The sequence below is a fragment of the Polyodon spathula genome, chromosome 24 (genome assembly GCF_017654505.1).
Source record: "Polyodon spathula isolate WHYD16114869_AA chromosome 24, ASM1765450v1, whole genome shotgun sequence".
Classification (NCBI taxonomy): Eukaryota; Metazoa; Chordata; class Actinopteri; order Acipenseriformes; family Polyodontidae; genus Polyodon; species Polyodon spathula.
Window position 1 is genome coordinate 10,381,499 of NC_054557.1, and position 16,603 is coordinate 10,398,101.

The 16,603-nt window shown below is 36.2% G+C and overlaps 1 protein-coding gene across 2 annotated transcripts in view; it reads left to right on the forward strand.

Annotated features, from left to right (window-relative positions):
• The window catches only part of LOC121299143 (protein unc-13 homolog C-like), a 152,488-nt gene that overhangs the window by 108,139 nt on the left and 27,746 nt on the right, over positions 1-16,603 (forward strand). For both annotated transcript variants that reach the window (XM_041226712.1, XM_041226713.1), the window contains 3 exons: positions 834-967; positions 2,215-2,300; positions 15,822-15,948. In XM_041226712.1, coding sequence (XP_041082646.1) covers positions 834-967; positions 2,215-2,300; positions 15,822-15,948 — 347 coding nt within the window. The remainder of the gene's footprint in view (positions 1-833; positions 968-2,214; positions 2,301-15,821; positions 15,949-16,603) is intronic.

A 16,603-nucleotide genomic window follows, 5' to 3' on the forward strand; every position in this document is an offset into this window, starting at 1 on the left:
TTCTTGTGCATTTTGTTTTTGGAAAAGGGGTTTTCTTGTGAACAAAAACAACACAATGAATTTGTATTGTTAAGCATTGGAATTATTGACTTAAACTGAATATTCATTGCTTTTAAAACCAGTCTGCATAACAAAGGGCATATTGCTGAGAAATGTATAGTGTCCATACTTTGAAATAGTTTAGTAGTAGTAAACTAGTAGGTGATCCTTCCAGGATAGGAGTGAGTTTAGATACTTACATTAGCTAACCCCATGGCATTTGTAAACAGTAATAGCACTGTAAACAACTAAAAAGTATATTTAACACACTTATTTGTCTCTTGTGTTTACTGTATAGTCCTGTAAAATCTTCCCCGAGAATATATTACAGTAGCTTACAAAACAGTGTTGGCTAAAGCATTGGGGTACTAAAGCCCCTTTCTTAGCTACCTGAAGCTTGTTCATTATCTGTAGGTAGTTAATCATCGTCTCCCACTGTTCAGATTGTAAAACTACTTCACTGGTTATAACTGACTGAATTGTTCCCTGAATCGTTCTCTCATTTCTACTATGCACCGTCTCGGACAGGTTTTTTGTCTAAAGATGCGTTACCTCAAACGCAGTAGTACCTCTGGCTTTCCCTGCCAAGCCTGTCACATTTAGACTGAGGTTTTTATGACAGCTGAGAAGAGATGTGCAAGGATGGCTCTTTTAACGAGAGCCCCTCTGCTGCCTTAATTGTTTCAAATCTGTTTAATGAATTGGTGAAGTGGTAGTGTAGATTCATCGCTTGAACAGAAGCATAGTTTTATAAAGATAGCTTTTAGCCATTTCCACTCTCTTTCTCTGAGCAGACCAAGAAACAAGATGTTCCACGAGAGGAACAGGGACCAAGCATGAAGAATTTGGATTTCTGGCCTAACATGATTACACTAATGGTGACTGTCATTGACGAGGACAGGACAGCCTACACGCCTGCTCTGAACCAGTAAGTAAACACAGCGCACAATCCCACCATTAGTGTGATATGTGACGTTACTGCTTAAAGATTCAGTATCGTGCCCTTATACATTTTATAACGTTACCTGTTAGACGCATTGGACCTTGCAATACTTTCAATACTTTTTTAGCATTATGAACTGTTTTGGAAAGTTTGATCTGTCCCGAAGCTGGATGGTATTTTTTACATTTTTGGCTGAACTACAAAGGCGTGCCTTTCAATATCTTTTGTTTAAGTGACGTTCTGACTACATATATGCTGTGGTGTCAATACAATGTAGTAATTTTCATTTTAATGGTAAAGACATCTCTAAGGAACAATTATTCTAAACCTAAACTTTGAAAATCATCATATATGATGCAGAATACCATGGTATACTTTTTGTTTAAATATGAATAGGAATACATAGGTAAACAGGCGAGCTAAAGTATAGTCTGAATATGATGTAATATGTATTGTTAAATATATAATTTATAAATGTGTATTATATATATATATATATATATATATTCTATATATATATATATATATATATATATATATATATATTATATATATATATATACACACACACACACACACACACACACACACACACACATGCTGTATGCTATGGCAAATAGGTCTGTGACAGTATTTTAATCAAATGAATAGCTGTATTTATTCAATGCAGATTTATTGTAGTGTATTATTAAATGGAAAGGATGTATAGTGTAAAGGTATTCTTGTTAATTTCTGTTTAATATTTTAATACCACAAGCAGGAGTGCATGCAATTGTTGTTTAATAAGATGGACCTAATATACATAATATAATATTTCAAGACTACTAAATGTACCAAATAAAATAAAAGTAAAAACATGGAAACCCATGGTGAAGGCATAGTATAAAAATGGGAAAAGAATGGGAAACTGTAAAATTACCATGCAGATTTACTGTGGTAAATGTTTATAAGGGTATTGAGAATCGCAGTGCAATGTAATAACAGACAATACAAATTCTGAAGGCAGTAAGATGACATAATACATTGAAAAGTAGTATTTTGTGCTTACTCATTTAATGAGATCAACTGTAGCCCAGTATGTTTTTGTACGGACATTTTTTTTTTTTTTAATTCACACATTTTTTTTTTTTATATATATATATATAAATGTATTTTTAATGACACAGTTTGTCTAAAATAAATTCTATAACACTGCACTGTTTTGACTTGTTGATGTCAACTTTAAATTATAGGTTCCCTCAGGAGCTGAATATGGGAAAAATCAGTGCAGAAATCATGTGGAACCTTTTTGCCCTGGATATGAAATATGCAATGGAAGGTAGGTCATGTAAAATGCTTGGGCAGCTAAAGCAAGAATAATTCCCAATTATGAACTGAAAACAGAGGTTTTGCAGGTAATATGCCTTGTTTAGATATGTCTGACACTGCGTATCATGGTGTTTCCCAGTTACTTTCATACTAGTACAAAAATAATGATTTATTGAGCAGGGCACTGTGGTGTTAAAAATAGATTATAGTGTATAGCCAGTGTGTCTGGGGCTATTAAGATTCAGTACAGTATGTCGTTTTCCCTCACTGATTATTTTCTAGCACAGAGAAGAGTTTGGCAACATTTCATTTCACCAAGGTTAAGAATTGAACTATCAAAGAGTCTCACTCTTCCCAGTGCTGCATGTGCATTTCACCAGACACTTGACCTCGTTGCTTATAATAATGAGTTCAAACCTTGTGTTACCCATACATTTCTTGTCAGGAAAGACTGTTGCTTTGCTGTTGGAAAATATGAGTGGCACATTGTTTTTGAGTATACAGCATAACAAAATGATCAGGTGATATACTGGTAAAAACTTTAGCTTGCTATGAATCCCATCACAGCACTCATTGATGATGATTTTCAACAGTTTTCTTTTGAAGTGTTTAAGCATTACTGTTTATATTTAAAGTGCTAGATGGCAGATTGCATGGTTCATAATAAGTGGTGGATCAGATGTTGTGGGTACAAAATACAGTTTTGTAGCACTATTGAGTGAACTTGCTAGTATGAGCGTACAACACATTTCCATGATGAATGTAAATTATAATTAGGTGGCACAAATTTGCACCCAGCTGGGTCTAGTATAATATCTAAACATGTTAGAAAAAAGACCTAATATTTCACAGGTTTCTGAGAATGAAATATGCGTTTCTGTAAATTTTTACTCTAACATTTGTTTTGTAGGGGAGACAGATTGTACATTTAAACAAAACCTTTGGAAACTAGGAGAAATGTTTGTATTATTGTATTATTTTAAAGTAAGAAATGTATAAGGCAATTTAACAGTGCCTTATATGTCTGTCAGAGTCAGTGCTTTGAACAATTGAACTTTGAGTAATTATACTAGAACTTTAATGAACCTTTAGTACTTTGAATTCAGCACAGATTTATAGCACCATGTAATTAGTATGATTTTATAGCCAGGGTTGCTCTGAGTAATAGCATTATCTGTACTCCTACAATAATAATTTTCTGGTTGGAGAATAATCAGTTTTCACAGGTGGCATAAATTGAGAGATAAAACAGACCAGGTTTTTAATTCAGATTTATAGTATTGTATTAGAATAAGAACAGTAGTGGGCTTTTTGATAAGCTGCATTTGTACTCTGTTACAACGCTTTAATTATTCATATGTTGTTTGAAGGCACAGAGACTCTTTCATTAAAGATTACCTTTTGCTCTGATTTTTTTGTGTATTGCTGTAATCTTTCAACAGGATTTAATGCATTTCTAGCTTTTGCCAACTGACTCGCCTCATGAAACTAGCCAACAGTGTTAGTAGGAAGCTGTAATAGAATGAATGCATTTGCTTTAAATTGTTTATAGGCAGGACAATAATACATATAGCCCAATACTCTTTGTAATCAAAAATCACAAGACACAAGAACAGTTTTCTTTTTTTTCTCAGCAAATTATCAACCATACTTAGTTGACATTCAAGGTTATTTCTTGAAATCCCTGCTGCGTTGTGGATAATTAAATCTGAAGGGAAGATACAGTTTGTTTCATGATGTGATGAGGCATAGCAGGGGACAACCTTCCACTGTGATGGGTTTCCTATTTCCCCTAAGGACAGCGCGTGTGTTTGTGTATCTCTGTGTTAGTGTACAAACTGTGGCACAAACAGTGTGGCTTGCTGCTTATGACTGGCAGGCATATGTATGCTCATGTCACAGTACCTGGAAGGAACCATGTGAGGACTGTTTCTGTACGTGGTGTCACTGTTCAGCAAGAAATCCCTGATAGTGGATAAATATTATCCATCCATCAGTTTTCTTGTCTGTGTAAAACAAAATATTACAGTGTCATTACTATTATAAAGATGTCATTTTTTAGGAAACTACATTTGCATTTATTAACAAAAAATAATATAACATCATGAACAATAAAGCCTGCCTTTTATAGTAGTGCCATTTGTATTCTGTGCTTATAAATCACATCAGGTCTTAAAAAGGATTAGTGTTTTCCAGTCACAGAACACTGCTTATCCAGCCAAGGGAAATAAAGCATGTTTTACTACAGCTGAATTTACTAAAAAAAACTTTGTTTTAAGCTGCATTTCCCACATTTTTAAAAGTATTAAATTCAATTTTACTTGTTGACTGTTTACTCATCCTTATGTGTGTTCTACTTTATCAAAAGGCAGACTTATTTGCTTTCCCCAAAATGTAGTTTAAACTGGGGACACAAGCTTACACTTGCTTTGAAACATCATTATGTGAGTCTAGTTCATTTGGGTTGGAATCATTTACATTTCTTGAAAGAGTAACTCCATATTATCAAATATTAAAACTCCACTGTTGCTGAAATCAGACAGTTTCACAGTCCTGGTAAATTGCGTTAGACTGCTCCTAGACAAATGCAGTTTGCAATGGCCATGTGTATCTTGAATCAGATGACAAATTAGGTCAGTTAGTTTTATACACAATATTTGTCACTGGTTTAGTTACACAGGACAAAGCGAGTAACTAAATTTGTATTCTTTTTGGCTTTTCCCACTGTAGTGTTGTGCCCTCACTTGGTGCCCATAAGCCTGATAAATGAGAAGCCTGACTCGCTCTTGCTATGTCAGCAGTACTTACTCTCAGATTCTTTTGTTTTCATTTTCTCTCTGGGTTTGGTATCAGTTTTCAGTTAGACCCTGCTCAAGCAGATATGCATATTCTTAAGTCAAGTTCAATCAGGAGACACGTTGTGTTGGGATTCAGCCAGGTTGTGATAGGGTCATTCCATGACAAATCGCCCCCAAAAAAGTTGGATTTGATACCCTACTGTCTCTGATTTACACCAGATTTAGTTCTTAGGGTTGTTTCAGGCAAACAAGTTCAAATTTACATTTTTAGACAGGTCAAGGGGTCAAAAGTTATAGAGAGGTCAACATGTGGTTGATGGGAACCCCCTTTAACGTTAACCAACCTTTTGCTCAAAAATGGTTTGTGCTACAGATGTGCGGGAGGTGTCTTTTTCACATGGCAATTAAAAAAATACATCTGGAAGAAATCAAAAGGAAGTTACACCTTAACAGTTTTCTACCTTAGCTGCAACGATTTGAATAAATTGCAGACCTCTGAGGTTTGTAGGAGCTTATTGTATATCTTAAGCCCCTTTTACAATGGCACTTCTACCCAAGTCTGGACCCGAGTTCTGGCTACCTGGGTCCCAGCGACCCACCTCAGGATATGGGTTGACACGGTTTGACCCAGGTTGAGCGAGACAAAATGCACGACGGCCAACGAAATAACAAACAGCCACACCTGCGTGATGGTTTCACTTTTGCAAGGAACGTTTTGTTTATTCTATTTAGCCATATTTTTGTTGCTTGAGACGCACCATGTGCCAGATTGCAGCAGGGCTGAAGAAACGTTTAGTCTAATCAACATTTGGGACGACGTTTCAATCCAGAGAAGCTTCGGTGGAAGCATCGGTAACAAGCTGCTTCTGGGGCGTTGATACATCTGTCACCCAGGTCAACTCTGATTTATCAAAAGCAGTGTGAAGTCGCGTATCCGACCCGGTTCTGACCCGGGTAGAGCATGCCATTGTGAAAGGGGCTTTGTATATTCAAAGTACAATTAGTGGAATATATAAACTATTAGGCTCTTAAACATAGATTTAAGGTCACTTCCTTCCTTTTTTAGTTTGTAAATTAGTGCTTCTGTCTACTATACTGTAGCAAGAATAAATTATATTTAAAACAGCAGAGTTGTGATAGATTAGCATATCACCTCATCTTCGTTTTCATTAAGCTGTTCAGAAGAAATACTTGCAGGTTTAATATTGGTGGTATTTGTCTCCACATGTTTAGCCCTGTGATGAGGATTTGATCTCTGTTGTCTTTTTTTTTTTTTGTCTTGGTGCCAGCATCAGTTATGCATTTCCTAGTCCTAGTAGGTTGTAAATAAGTCCATGGAATAATGCTTACAGCTAGTGTACCGTACATGATAGAGAGAGACTTTCTGGCTAGTATTCATGCGATTTGGCCCTTTTTCCTGTCAATGTCCTGCATAGTGATCAGCCTTAGTCTGCTGCATTGTGAGTAGTAGGCAGAAGTGGGCAGAGGTATGTGAACCCAACATGTATTGACTATTCCTGGTTTTATACTGATGGCAGCCTAAAACAAAGCGCCATTTATGAATGATATCCTTCAAGTATTGATAACAGGAGAAGCCTGGCCAGGGGGGAATGTGCTTTGAGAATTTTCAGATTGGTTGAGGTCATAATTTATGATAAATTCCAGTCCTGAAAGTCTTCCTCTGCCTACAGTCCACATGTCCTTCATCAGACTTTCATCGATTTTGATAACTGGAGGAAAATCTGTGGAAAGAAGAATTCAAGGAAGATTCTCAGCAGGTGGCAATCATATACCACACATATCACTAGCAATCACATACCACACAAAAAGTAAGGAATCAGGTTGGCAAAAAGCATGTGTTCCTGTAATGTGCAGGATGTGTATGTGGTACCTAATATCCCCTGTACATATCCACCTTCAGTTTAAACTAGTGCTTCCCTACTGAACGTTTGGCTTTGGTTGGCCTTAGGTGTAGTTGTCAAGCAGCCATGCTGTTTTATATGTTTTTCTTCCCCTCAAAAAAACATTATTCTGAAATGCACCATTCTTGTGCCTTAATGCGTTACAAACATTAACAGCATTACCTTAAAATGGATTTTAGCCTGTACTGGACATCCCCGCTATACAGTAAATGTTTCCATTAAAATGATATAAATATAAGATGATTTGGTTTTATTTAGCTTTCTCCCCCCTGGTGCTTCAGCCAAGCTTGCAGGTGATAGTGACAATCTCCTGCTGCATGTAGCAGCAGAAACACGTCTGTGTAGTATACAGAGTGACAGGCAGGAAGCCGTTGGTGACAGAGGAACTTGCCTGAAGCAGCTGCTACCTTTAGGGAATGTAGCCAGACTAGTATGTAAATAAGTCCTGATTTCTGAAACTATGGAAGAATGTGATAAACAGCCACCCAGGACTCGTATAGGATAACCTTGGACATGCTTGTGGAACATTACTTTGATAATGAGGCTAAATAATTACTAAAATGTGAAATACTTCTGTAAGAGAACACTACCAGTGGATGACAATATATTGCTGTGGGAATGAGCTGCCAAACCTGATGCATACTGAACAAAATAGACCACAAAACCTTATTGCAATGTGTTGCCCCCCCCCAACTTAAAGATGTTCAGGGAAGCAATTTTCTAGACTGAATACCTGAGGTGGTTTGTTATTCATAATTAATCTGTATAGGCCCAAATATGTTCCCTAGTTTCTGATTGGTTACTTCAAACTTGTTCAGGTTAATAGAATCTCTTGGAGTGTAAACTAATGAAGTGGAACATGTTCAAAGGACTGACCTTCTATGTCAAGAACACATGGAAAGAGAATAGAGCAAGCATAAAACAGCAGAAGAGTGTGCATACCATTGTGTATATAAGAAGCAATAAAATATAGTTAGGTGTTAGTAGAACCGTTTTCTCATTATTCTATTGGAGTGTGTCATGAAGTCATTGATGCATCTTCTGGACTCAGTCACAAGCTGTCATGGGGGTGTCACTAAAAGGAAGGAATGTGGTTAAATGGTCCAGTCAGTTATGCAGTAAAGCATAATAAAGCTTTTTTTTTTTTTTTTTTTTTACAGTAAACTAGTATGTTAATTAATGAGACACATTGACAAAACTTAGAAAACCAGGGAACCAAAATAATAAATAAAGTTTGATGTGCTGAATCCTGAACATTTTAAAATGCCCTATTCTATGGGATGCTGGTAAAATGCTGAAGCTAAATTTACAGTATGTTTCATATGGATGTAAAGCTGAAAAAGTCTGTGTTCATTTACCACAAAAACTGACTTGCAGCCTATAATAATAGTAATATTATACCTGTTTTTATCCATTTAACTTGTCATTTTAAACTTCTAATTTGGATCCTAAAATGTCAGTAATTAAATTATAATTGCTAGCATTTGATTTCTTTTAGTATTCTCTAATGCAATGATTCAGTAACTGTAGAATTCAAATGTTTTAATTCTGGATATGATATGTCTGTTCACAAACAATTGTGGATTGTAATATTATACACCTAAAACAAAGAGCTGTCAGTAGGTGACCTTTTATGATATTTTAAAGCTGTAGCCTTGGATGAATTGTATTTCACTGATGGTAATGAGGCCTCTTAGCTAATGGATACATTCACAGGCTGTATACTGTATATATATAACTGCTGGTAAGATAATGCTGAATTAACATTGCACGTCTAAGCAACCTTGAGGTTATTTAAGTTGATCGATGCTAATACTTGATCGGTCCCAAATTGCTCTACGAACAATACAATAAACTCAGAGTGAGAGAGCTGGGTAATGTCTTACAATTAAGGGTTGTGAGCTTGCAGTCAAGCTGAGGTAAAAAGCTGAAGAACTAAACATGCAAAGGGGCCTGGCTCTTTTGTACAGCGGCGATGATGTTGTGCCAAGCCTCCACACTGTAGCACGTTATATAAGTATTTATGTAAGCAGAAAAAAGCATTGCTAAGTGGAATACACTGTAGAATGTCTTTGTTTTACATATATTTACCAATAAAACAGGTCTGACTAATTATTTATAAATATAGTAAAGCTACCGAAATTCTGGGAGACTCAACGAGACACATGGTGAGCTGGTGGGTGGGAATGGGTAAAACTGAAAACAGTACAGTGGTAAAATCAAGTGAATACCTTGCATATCTTCTTATCACTTTATCCTATAGGCTACCGGTAACACAAATAATGCATTGTACAAGCAAAAATATATATATATATGTGTGTGTATATATATATATATATATATATATATATATATATATATATATATATATATATATATATATATATATATTTTAAATTGAAACAAAATGATTTTTAGCACTTTTTTATTTTATTCTTATTATTTTCTTTTTACCGTAGCTTACTTGGGCACACAATTATCACAAAGTAGATCATGGTGCCACATTGACACGTTATGATACTATACAGTACCCTACATATACTGCACACGCTTAACAGAAATAAATACTTTTAAAATTGGCGGAAGTGATTAGTGTAGGACAGGCTGCAAGTAAAACGCAGAGCCTACCTGCTACTTTTGTTTTCTTTCATACTTTCTTTTCAAAAGCAATTAAAGACTTCAAATAAGGAATTTGAATTGTAGTCACATCTTGTGATTCAAACCACTGGAGCCCATCAATATTTCTGAAAGCTTCTCACCATTTTCCACCTGATCAATCGCAGTTAGTTTAAACTCTGTAGCGTATGAGTTTATATGCCATTTTTTAATCGTGTACTTAATTGTTGTGATTTAGTAGGCTACTTGTTTCTGTTCTTCCATTTATTTTCATACTCCTTAATGTATTATCGCAAGCACTTTTCAGGATGCAGAGAGATAAAAGATCAGTCTCTACCTGCCTTAAATCTGGAACTTGCTACACTTTTTTTATTTAAAACAACCCCCAATAGCATCAACCCTGATCAGAGGCCTAAGGCTCTGTCTGCTCCCCCAATGGTCACATGTCCATGATCTTGATCCAACCTAACCCATGCATGCTTCCCTAACAATTGACCCAAAGCAAACCCAATTAGAAATCAGCCTTGTAGAGGATTCAGTTTAGCAGGAGCCAGATTATTCAAGATCAATTGCACCTCTGGCTGAATGTATCGCGATGCAACCCAACTTGAGAGCGAGTGATAGAGTACAGGGATTAGCCCAACCAAACCACTCTACTCGTTTAGCTGGTAAACCCTTCAAAAATCTTCACCCTTTGAATTTTGTGTTCTTCTAGCAAAAAGCCAATGCAAACAATAACAAAATAACATTATATGAACATATTCTGAAAGAAACGCAAATAAACTGAGTGATAGTTTTTTTCTGCTTTGTTTGTGCTCTTGGGTTTTTCAGGAGGCTACATTTTAAAGCATTGTGTATATCCACATTAAGCAGTATATTTTATTCAAGATGCGTGTTTAAGACTTTGAAAAAGCCTTGAGTGTTTATGAGAAAGCAACATAAATCTGTGCAGGATTCGTGCATATATAAATTATGGTCATCAGACTATTTTTAGAACGCAGGAATTAATGATAAACTGACCTCATATTAAAAATGGGATGGCTGTCAGCACAATCAGGCTGCTTCTCACTCCCTCTGGATTTTGTTATGAAGACTCATAGGCTGTTACTTTCATCTGAATTCTGTAGCAAGGCAGTTCTGAAAAAAAGCCTCTCAAGGGAAAAAATAAAGCCAAGGGTTTAACTGGGATTGCTTATCAGTTCGGCTGAGAAGTTACAGTTGCGCCTGAAAATGTTTTGAATTTCTTGCCACTTTGCAGAATTTTTAGCAGATGCAATAAGAAATTAAGAAAAGCCTGTCAATGGCAATTTGTATTTATTCTAAACATGAAAGGTTGTAAAACTCACTTTTCACTTAGAAAACTTGTAAAACAAGATGAGGTGGTTTAGAAGTGAATAATGGAAATATTTGTAAGAACAACAAAAAAAAGATTCCCTGAACCCATGTGACCTATAACCTTTGCTTTGTTTTCAGCAAAACAATAAGGTAGTGTTCATGAAATATTGACTTGGGTAGGTCAAGTTGTAATTCATAATGCATGTAGTTTTCTGGCTGAAAGGTTACGTTTCTCAAAAAATTGAAATAGTACACAGAATAATAATAGCTGGGTTGTCAACAAAATAGATGAAAAAAGCACTATGCTTGTCAACTGGCTTTATTTGGCATTTGGGGTCATCGATACGTTATTGCTCATGGCATGCATAACCCAGTGTTTATTGGCAATACATATTTATTTAGTATCCTCAATAGATCATCTGTAAGATGATGAGCTCCCATGTTTACAATTGTACAGCTTGCTGGACTGATGCAGAAAGAGGTCAATGGAATCACTTTTATGGACCATGAAGGCTAGTATTGCAAACTAGGATCTTCAGACCACACTTGACATGTTTTCTAGAAGGGTGGTTTTATTTCTTGGAGATAATCAGGGACTAGCAATAGCAATCTGTTTAACTGTGCCATCTAGTCTAGTGTCTTTTAGAGTGGTTAGTAAAAGTGCATTGATTCATTTTGTATTTTTTTAAAAATCAATTTGTGATATTCAATATGTTTTTGAATTAATTAGGCAGTTTTGATTATTGTTTAGCAAAATACAAATAAGTGCATTAGGAGAATCACATGCAGTTTTTTGTGTTACACTTACACTTTGTTAGATGTTCATCCATCTGGGTCTCTCTTAACTTATTTTAGGCACTCTTGTTTAGAAGTGATTCCAGTTTTACACATGTGAAAGTGCTGATGCCATGAGCTTTGTATTGTACTTCACTGTAGCTCTGCCAGTCAGCCTGGGAATTGCAATTGTGAGTTTTTCAGGTTTCAGCCATGCATGTTCAGGGTTTAAGGGCATTGGAGGAAAAAATCTGTGCCAGCTGAGCTGACACATTTGAGGCAGTCATCCCTCTGCACCCAGGAGAGGGACATTTACAAAATGATTACATGTGCCTGCTGGATCTGTTCTACAAGGATCGATTCCAGGTCAGGTCAATTAGTGACAAATGTTGTTATCAAAAAGGAAGCATCCAACAGTAAACCAAACTGTAGGAAGATGCAAGGTTTAAATCACAAAGCTTGCTGACAAACCCAGGAAAAGTGTACAGATGGAACGTTTAATGTGTATGTAATATAATTCATTTTCCTCTCATCAAGTTCATACCATTGGAACCTGGGTGCTGGGTTGAGCACAATGATGTTTTAAAGATTCAGATTGCAGATTGACAGATAACATATGGATCATCTGGCTACAATATGTAGGTGTAGCATGTACAGTTTTGAAAGATGCACTTTGAGTACTACTGCTCCATCATATTTCTAGTGTCCATGTTTACTAACCAAACTGCAAGCAGAAGAACTTCGCTGCAGCAGTTATTCCATAGATGTCTATCCCAAAGCCTTATATGTTGTGCTGCTGCAATTCCGATGAACATTTATCAAAAGTTTCTATCTTTTTTTCTTATTTTTTTATGCATTTTCCATTTATTTAAACATTTACCAGTATGTTTTGTTCTGATATGTCTTCCTATAGGCGTGCTATAGTGTTATTGGCATTTGAAGCAGGTTGTGTGGGGGAGCGAGGATGCAGGATAAGCCTGTTTTAGTTTTTGCTGTGTGTAATTCCAGTCTTTTTAGATTGATGAAGGGATTTTCCCCCAGGTTTACCGTCTGCCTGTTATGCATTGGCATATGATTTCAAGGTGGCATTGCATAACGAGATTTCAGTTAAAGGGATGCGCAGTGTCATTTGCCAACATTTGTGTGATGTACAATGCATTAGAACACCATTGACCATGACATGTTCCCTTTTTAATAGCAATTCACAGGTTCCTAAAAAATGTTAAGATTGTTTTATATTCAGTTGCTCTGTTAACCTTTTAAACCCAATCCTGCAGTTCAGATTGATGTGTTTCTCTTAACGGGATCATTCATTGTCTGTGACATACAGCATGATTTATAAATCCGTCGGTGTGGAACCACCGGCTTTATATCCGAGAGTAGCGGCCAGCAAGGCCTGCATTTTATAAATTGTTGTTATTATTATTATTATTATTATTATTATTATTATTATTATTATTATTATTAGGACCCTGGGATGATTTACCTCAGAAGCACATGTTTTCTTCTTTGTTGACTGTGTTCTATAGCTTGTATTGAACTAATTAAAATTATGTATGCAGTTTTTTGGGGTTCTTTTGTGCTGTTTACATTGAAGATTAGTTTTGCGTTCACCAAAAGGTTTGACCTGAAGGGAAAAGTTTCATTCTGGGGGAAATTGTGACGCAGAAAATGAGAATGAAGTGAAATTGCACTCGGAGCAGCTGCTCCCTGGCGGGTGTGGGCTGGGGGCTCCAAGGTGTCACTTCTTCCTCAGCCAGCTTGTAAAGTTTTCTGTGACGCATCAGTGCCCCCAGTACAAACAATAGACTTATTAAAGTGGAACTGTCGCATTTCATTAAGTCTTTCAATCTGTACGTAAAAAAACAAAAAAAACAATAAAATACTGCTTTCTCTGCGTGGCAATTTCAGTAGTCCAATTAGACTGAACGATCACTAAACCAATCAACCCAGACTTCAGATATCACAACACATGAGACGGGTTTGCATTGTTTACTGTATACTGGGGAGGGGGTGTTGATGTCATGAATAGGGTGCGGTTGATTTAGAGTGTAGTTGATTTTTGTAGTTGATTTTTTTTCAAGTCTGTCTCTGAGATCCACTTAAAATGAAGCTCTTTCCTAAAATCCAGCTCTTTTTCTTACCTAAAAACTCTGCAACCTGAGCAGTACATTTGAGACAGTAAAATGAAAGGAGAAACTGAACTTGTGAATAATGATAACTATGCTTCTGGGAGACACCCTAAAACAAGCACTGTTGCTTAATGGGGTTTTTTCTGTTTACCAAATTAAATGCACTACACTTATGGGACTTCATCTACTCGTGTGACCCTGCACTCAGTTTCAAATTCTGTAAAGCGGGCATACTTTTTTATACAGTATATCACAGAATAGCTTCTTCTTGATCATTTGTGGTTCCTCTTAAAAACTCTTTGCTACTGCACATTATCTAGATAATGTGGGCAGGATTTTCAAGAACTAGTATTATTGTATCGAACTCGTGGTATAGTAGTAACAGCTTTAGTAGCGAGTGATTTTTCAAACGAAATTTGTTAATAAAATGAATCCATTAATGCTTTGGAATTGAGTCGCTGAGGTCGTTAATGAACACATTTCTCATTAAAAAGCTTAATTGTCTCAGGTCATTAGATAAGGGGAACTTGTTAATCAAAATGCATGTTAACAAGATCAAGAAAAATGAATGGAAGCAGAATCCACTGTTATGGAAACTACTAGGGTAGAGGGAGACAGCTGTCCCACCTGCTAGCAGCAGCCAAGTGCAAATAAAAAATAATGGGAATACCTATTTTGTGTATAATTAGTAAAACTGTGCTTTTTTTAAATCCAGAATGTACATTCATTTAGAAAATGTCACATATAAAATGCTGATGTACGATTACCTGCCGCTTTAGTATAAATCAAACGGCACAGATTTAAAATTAATTAATTAATTAATTAATTAATTAATTACCATCAGTTATTTACCCTCATTTGGGGGTATATTTTGCAACTGCTGCCGCTCGTAGCAAAGCCATAGTGTAGTGTGTTGGGGGGGGGGGGGGGGGGGGGGGGGGGGTTTTGTTTTTTTTTTTTGGGGGGGGGGGGGGGAGGGGGGGGGGGGGGGGGGGGGGGGGGGGGGGGGGGGTTGTTTGTTTTTTTTTTTTACACCAAAGAACTTAAATGCTGTTACAAGGTGAATTGTATACTTTTCATTAAATAAAACCCTCATTTTCCAAGTGCAAATTAACTCCTGATAAAATCTGACAACGAACACGGATTTCCTTTTAAATTCCCACACAAACAAAAGAAATAGTAGCAAGAATATTAAAAGATATTAAAGATATTAAGATATTAAAATTATTTCGTAAATCAACGCAATTGTTAGCATTGTTAAGCAGCTCATGTATTCAAATTATTCATATCTGTATTCATATCTGGTGGTGTTTTAATACACTTGTTGGTTATTTTTCTTCAGTAAATAGACTAATTCATTTAAGTAGGCTTGTGCAAATAATTTGAAATGAAGTGTCAGCATTTTCTTTATTAGCTTCGGTGCCAGGCCGCATAGAAGCAGAGAGGATTACCGGTATGACCCACATCATGTGTGTTCTGTTTCATATTACCCCTCATGGTGCCCGTTGTTTGTTTTAGCCTGCCACTGTGGATCGTGGTATTTGAAATGAGTGGATAGAAAAATAAGAGTTGCTTGCAATTTTATTTACCGAGTAGCTAGAAGGGGGGGGGACAAGACTTCAAGATCATTTGTATTTACTTCTGGGAAATGTGTATTTCACCCTGTTTTCACACTCCATAAGATTTTTACTGGCATGCTATACATAATCATTCTTAATATTTCACTAACCTGAGCCTCAAATAGTCCCCCAGCCCCCTAATGAATGGAAAATGTCAATTTGTGTTGGTATTATTAAACTGCAGACATGTTGATGTTTTTTAAAGCAGGGAAGGGTATAAATACAGAATAAATCTGTATTCAGAATGTGCTAAAGGAACTGTAAGCCCTCCATACATTTTAACATATATAAAAAAAGTTGTATTAAGAGATTACTTTCTTGTATTCTTCATGCAGAGCACGAGAAGCAACGTCTATGCAAGAGCACAGAGTACATGAACTTGCATTTCAAAGTGAAATGGTTTTATAATGAATATGTACGTGATCTCCCTGCCTTTAAGGATACAGTGCCAGAATATTCTTTGTAAGTATTAATACTTTATAAATGCGATATACAAATCACAGCAATTTTTTATTTATTTTTTTACCACCTTCAGTTAGAAATTAGAACTCTGAACACAGATCACTGATTCTTAAACTGGAATTCAGTATTCATACCGTTTGTCAGGAACTGAGTTTTGCCACCAGCATTTCCAATATACGCCAAATGAATGTAGAACTAGCAAATAATAATGACTGTTTCCATCTGTAACTGTAGCTTAGCTGCAGTCACTGCTGTCCCATTTTCATTTGAAATCCCCCTCTGTATAGGTGCTACACCTGTAGAAGGACTGCATGTCTGTACAGTAGTGACCAGTCTAATTAATCCCCTTGTTAAATCCACTGTATTAAAATGTCACCTTTCTAGGTCATTCCCAGGTCTCTTCAGTGGTTGTTTTTTCATCCACAAAAAGTTAAGTGGTTGCCTCAGTTTGGTCACCTCAAATGAACTGATATTTACAGCATAACAAAAAACTGCTAAATCTGTACAGTTCTTGACATAATAAATTAATCAAAACAACTAAGCTGTATGTAACCATAACAGCCCATCATACATACCTTTCAAGAGCTCTTAATCCAGAATCAAAACAAGTGATTGGTCAGCATTTTACCTAATCTCTTATCACATGAAATATTAA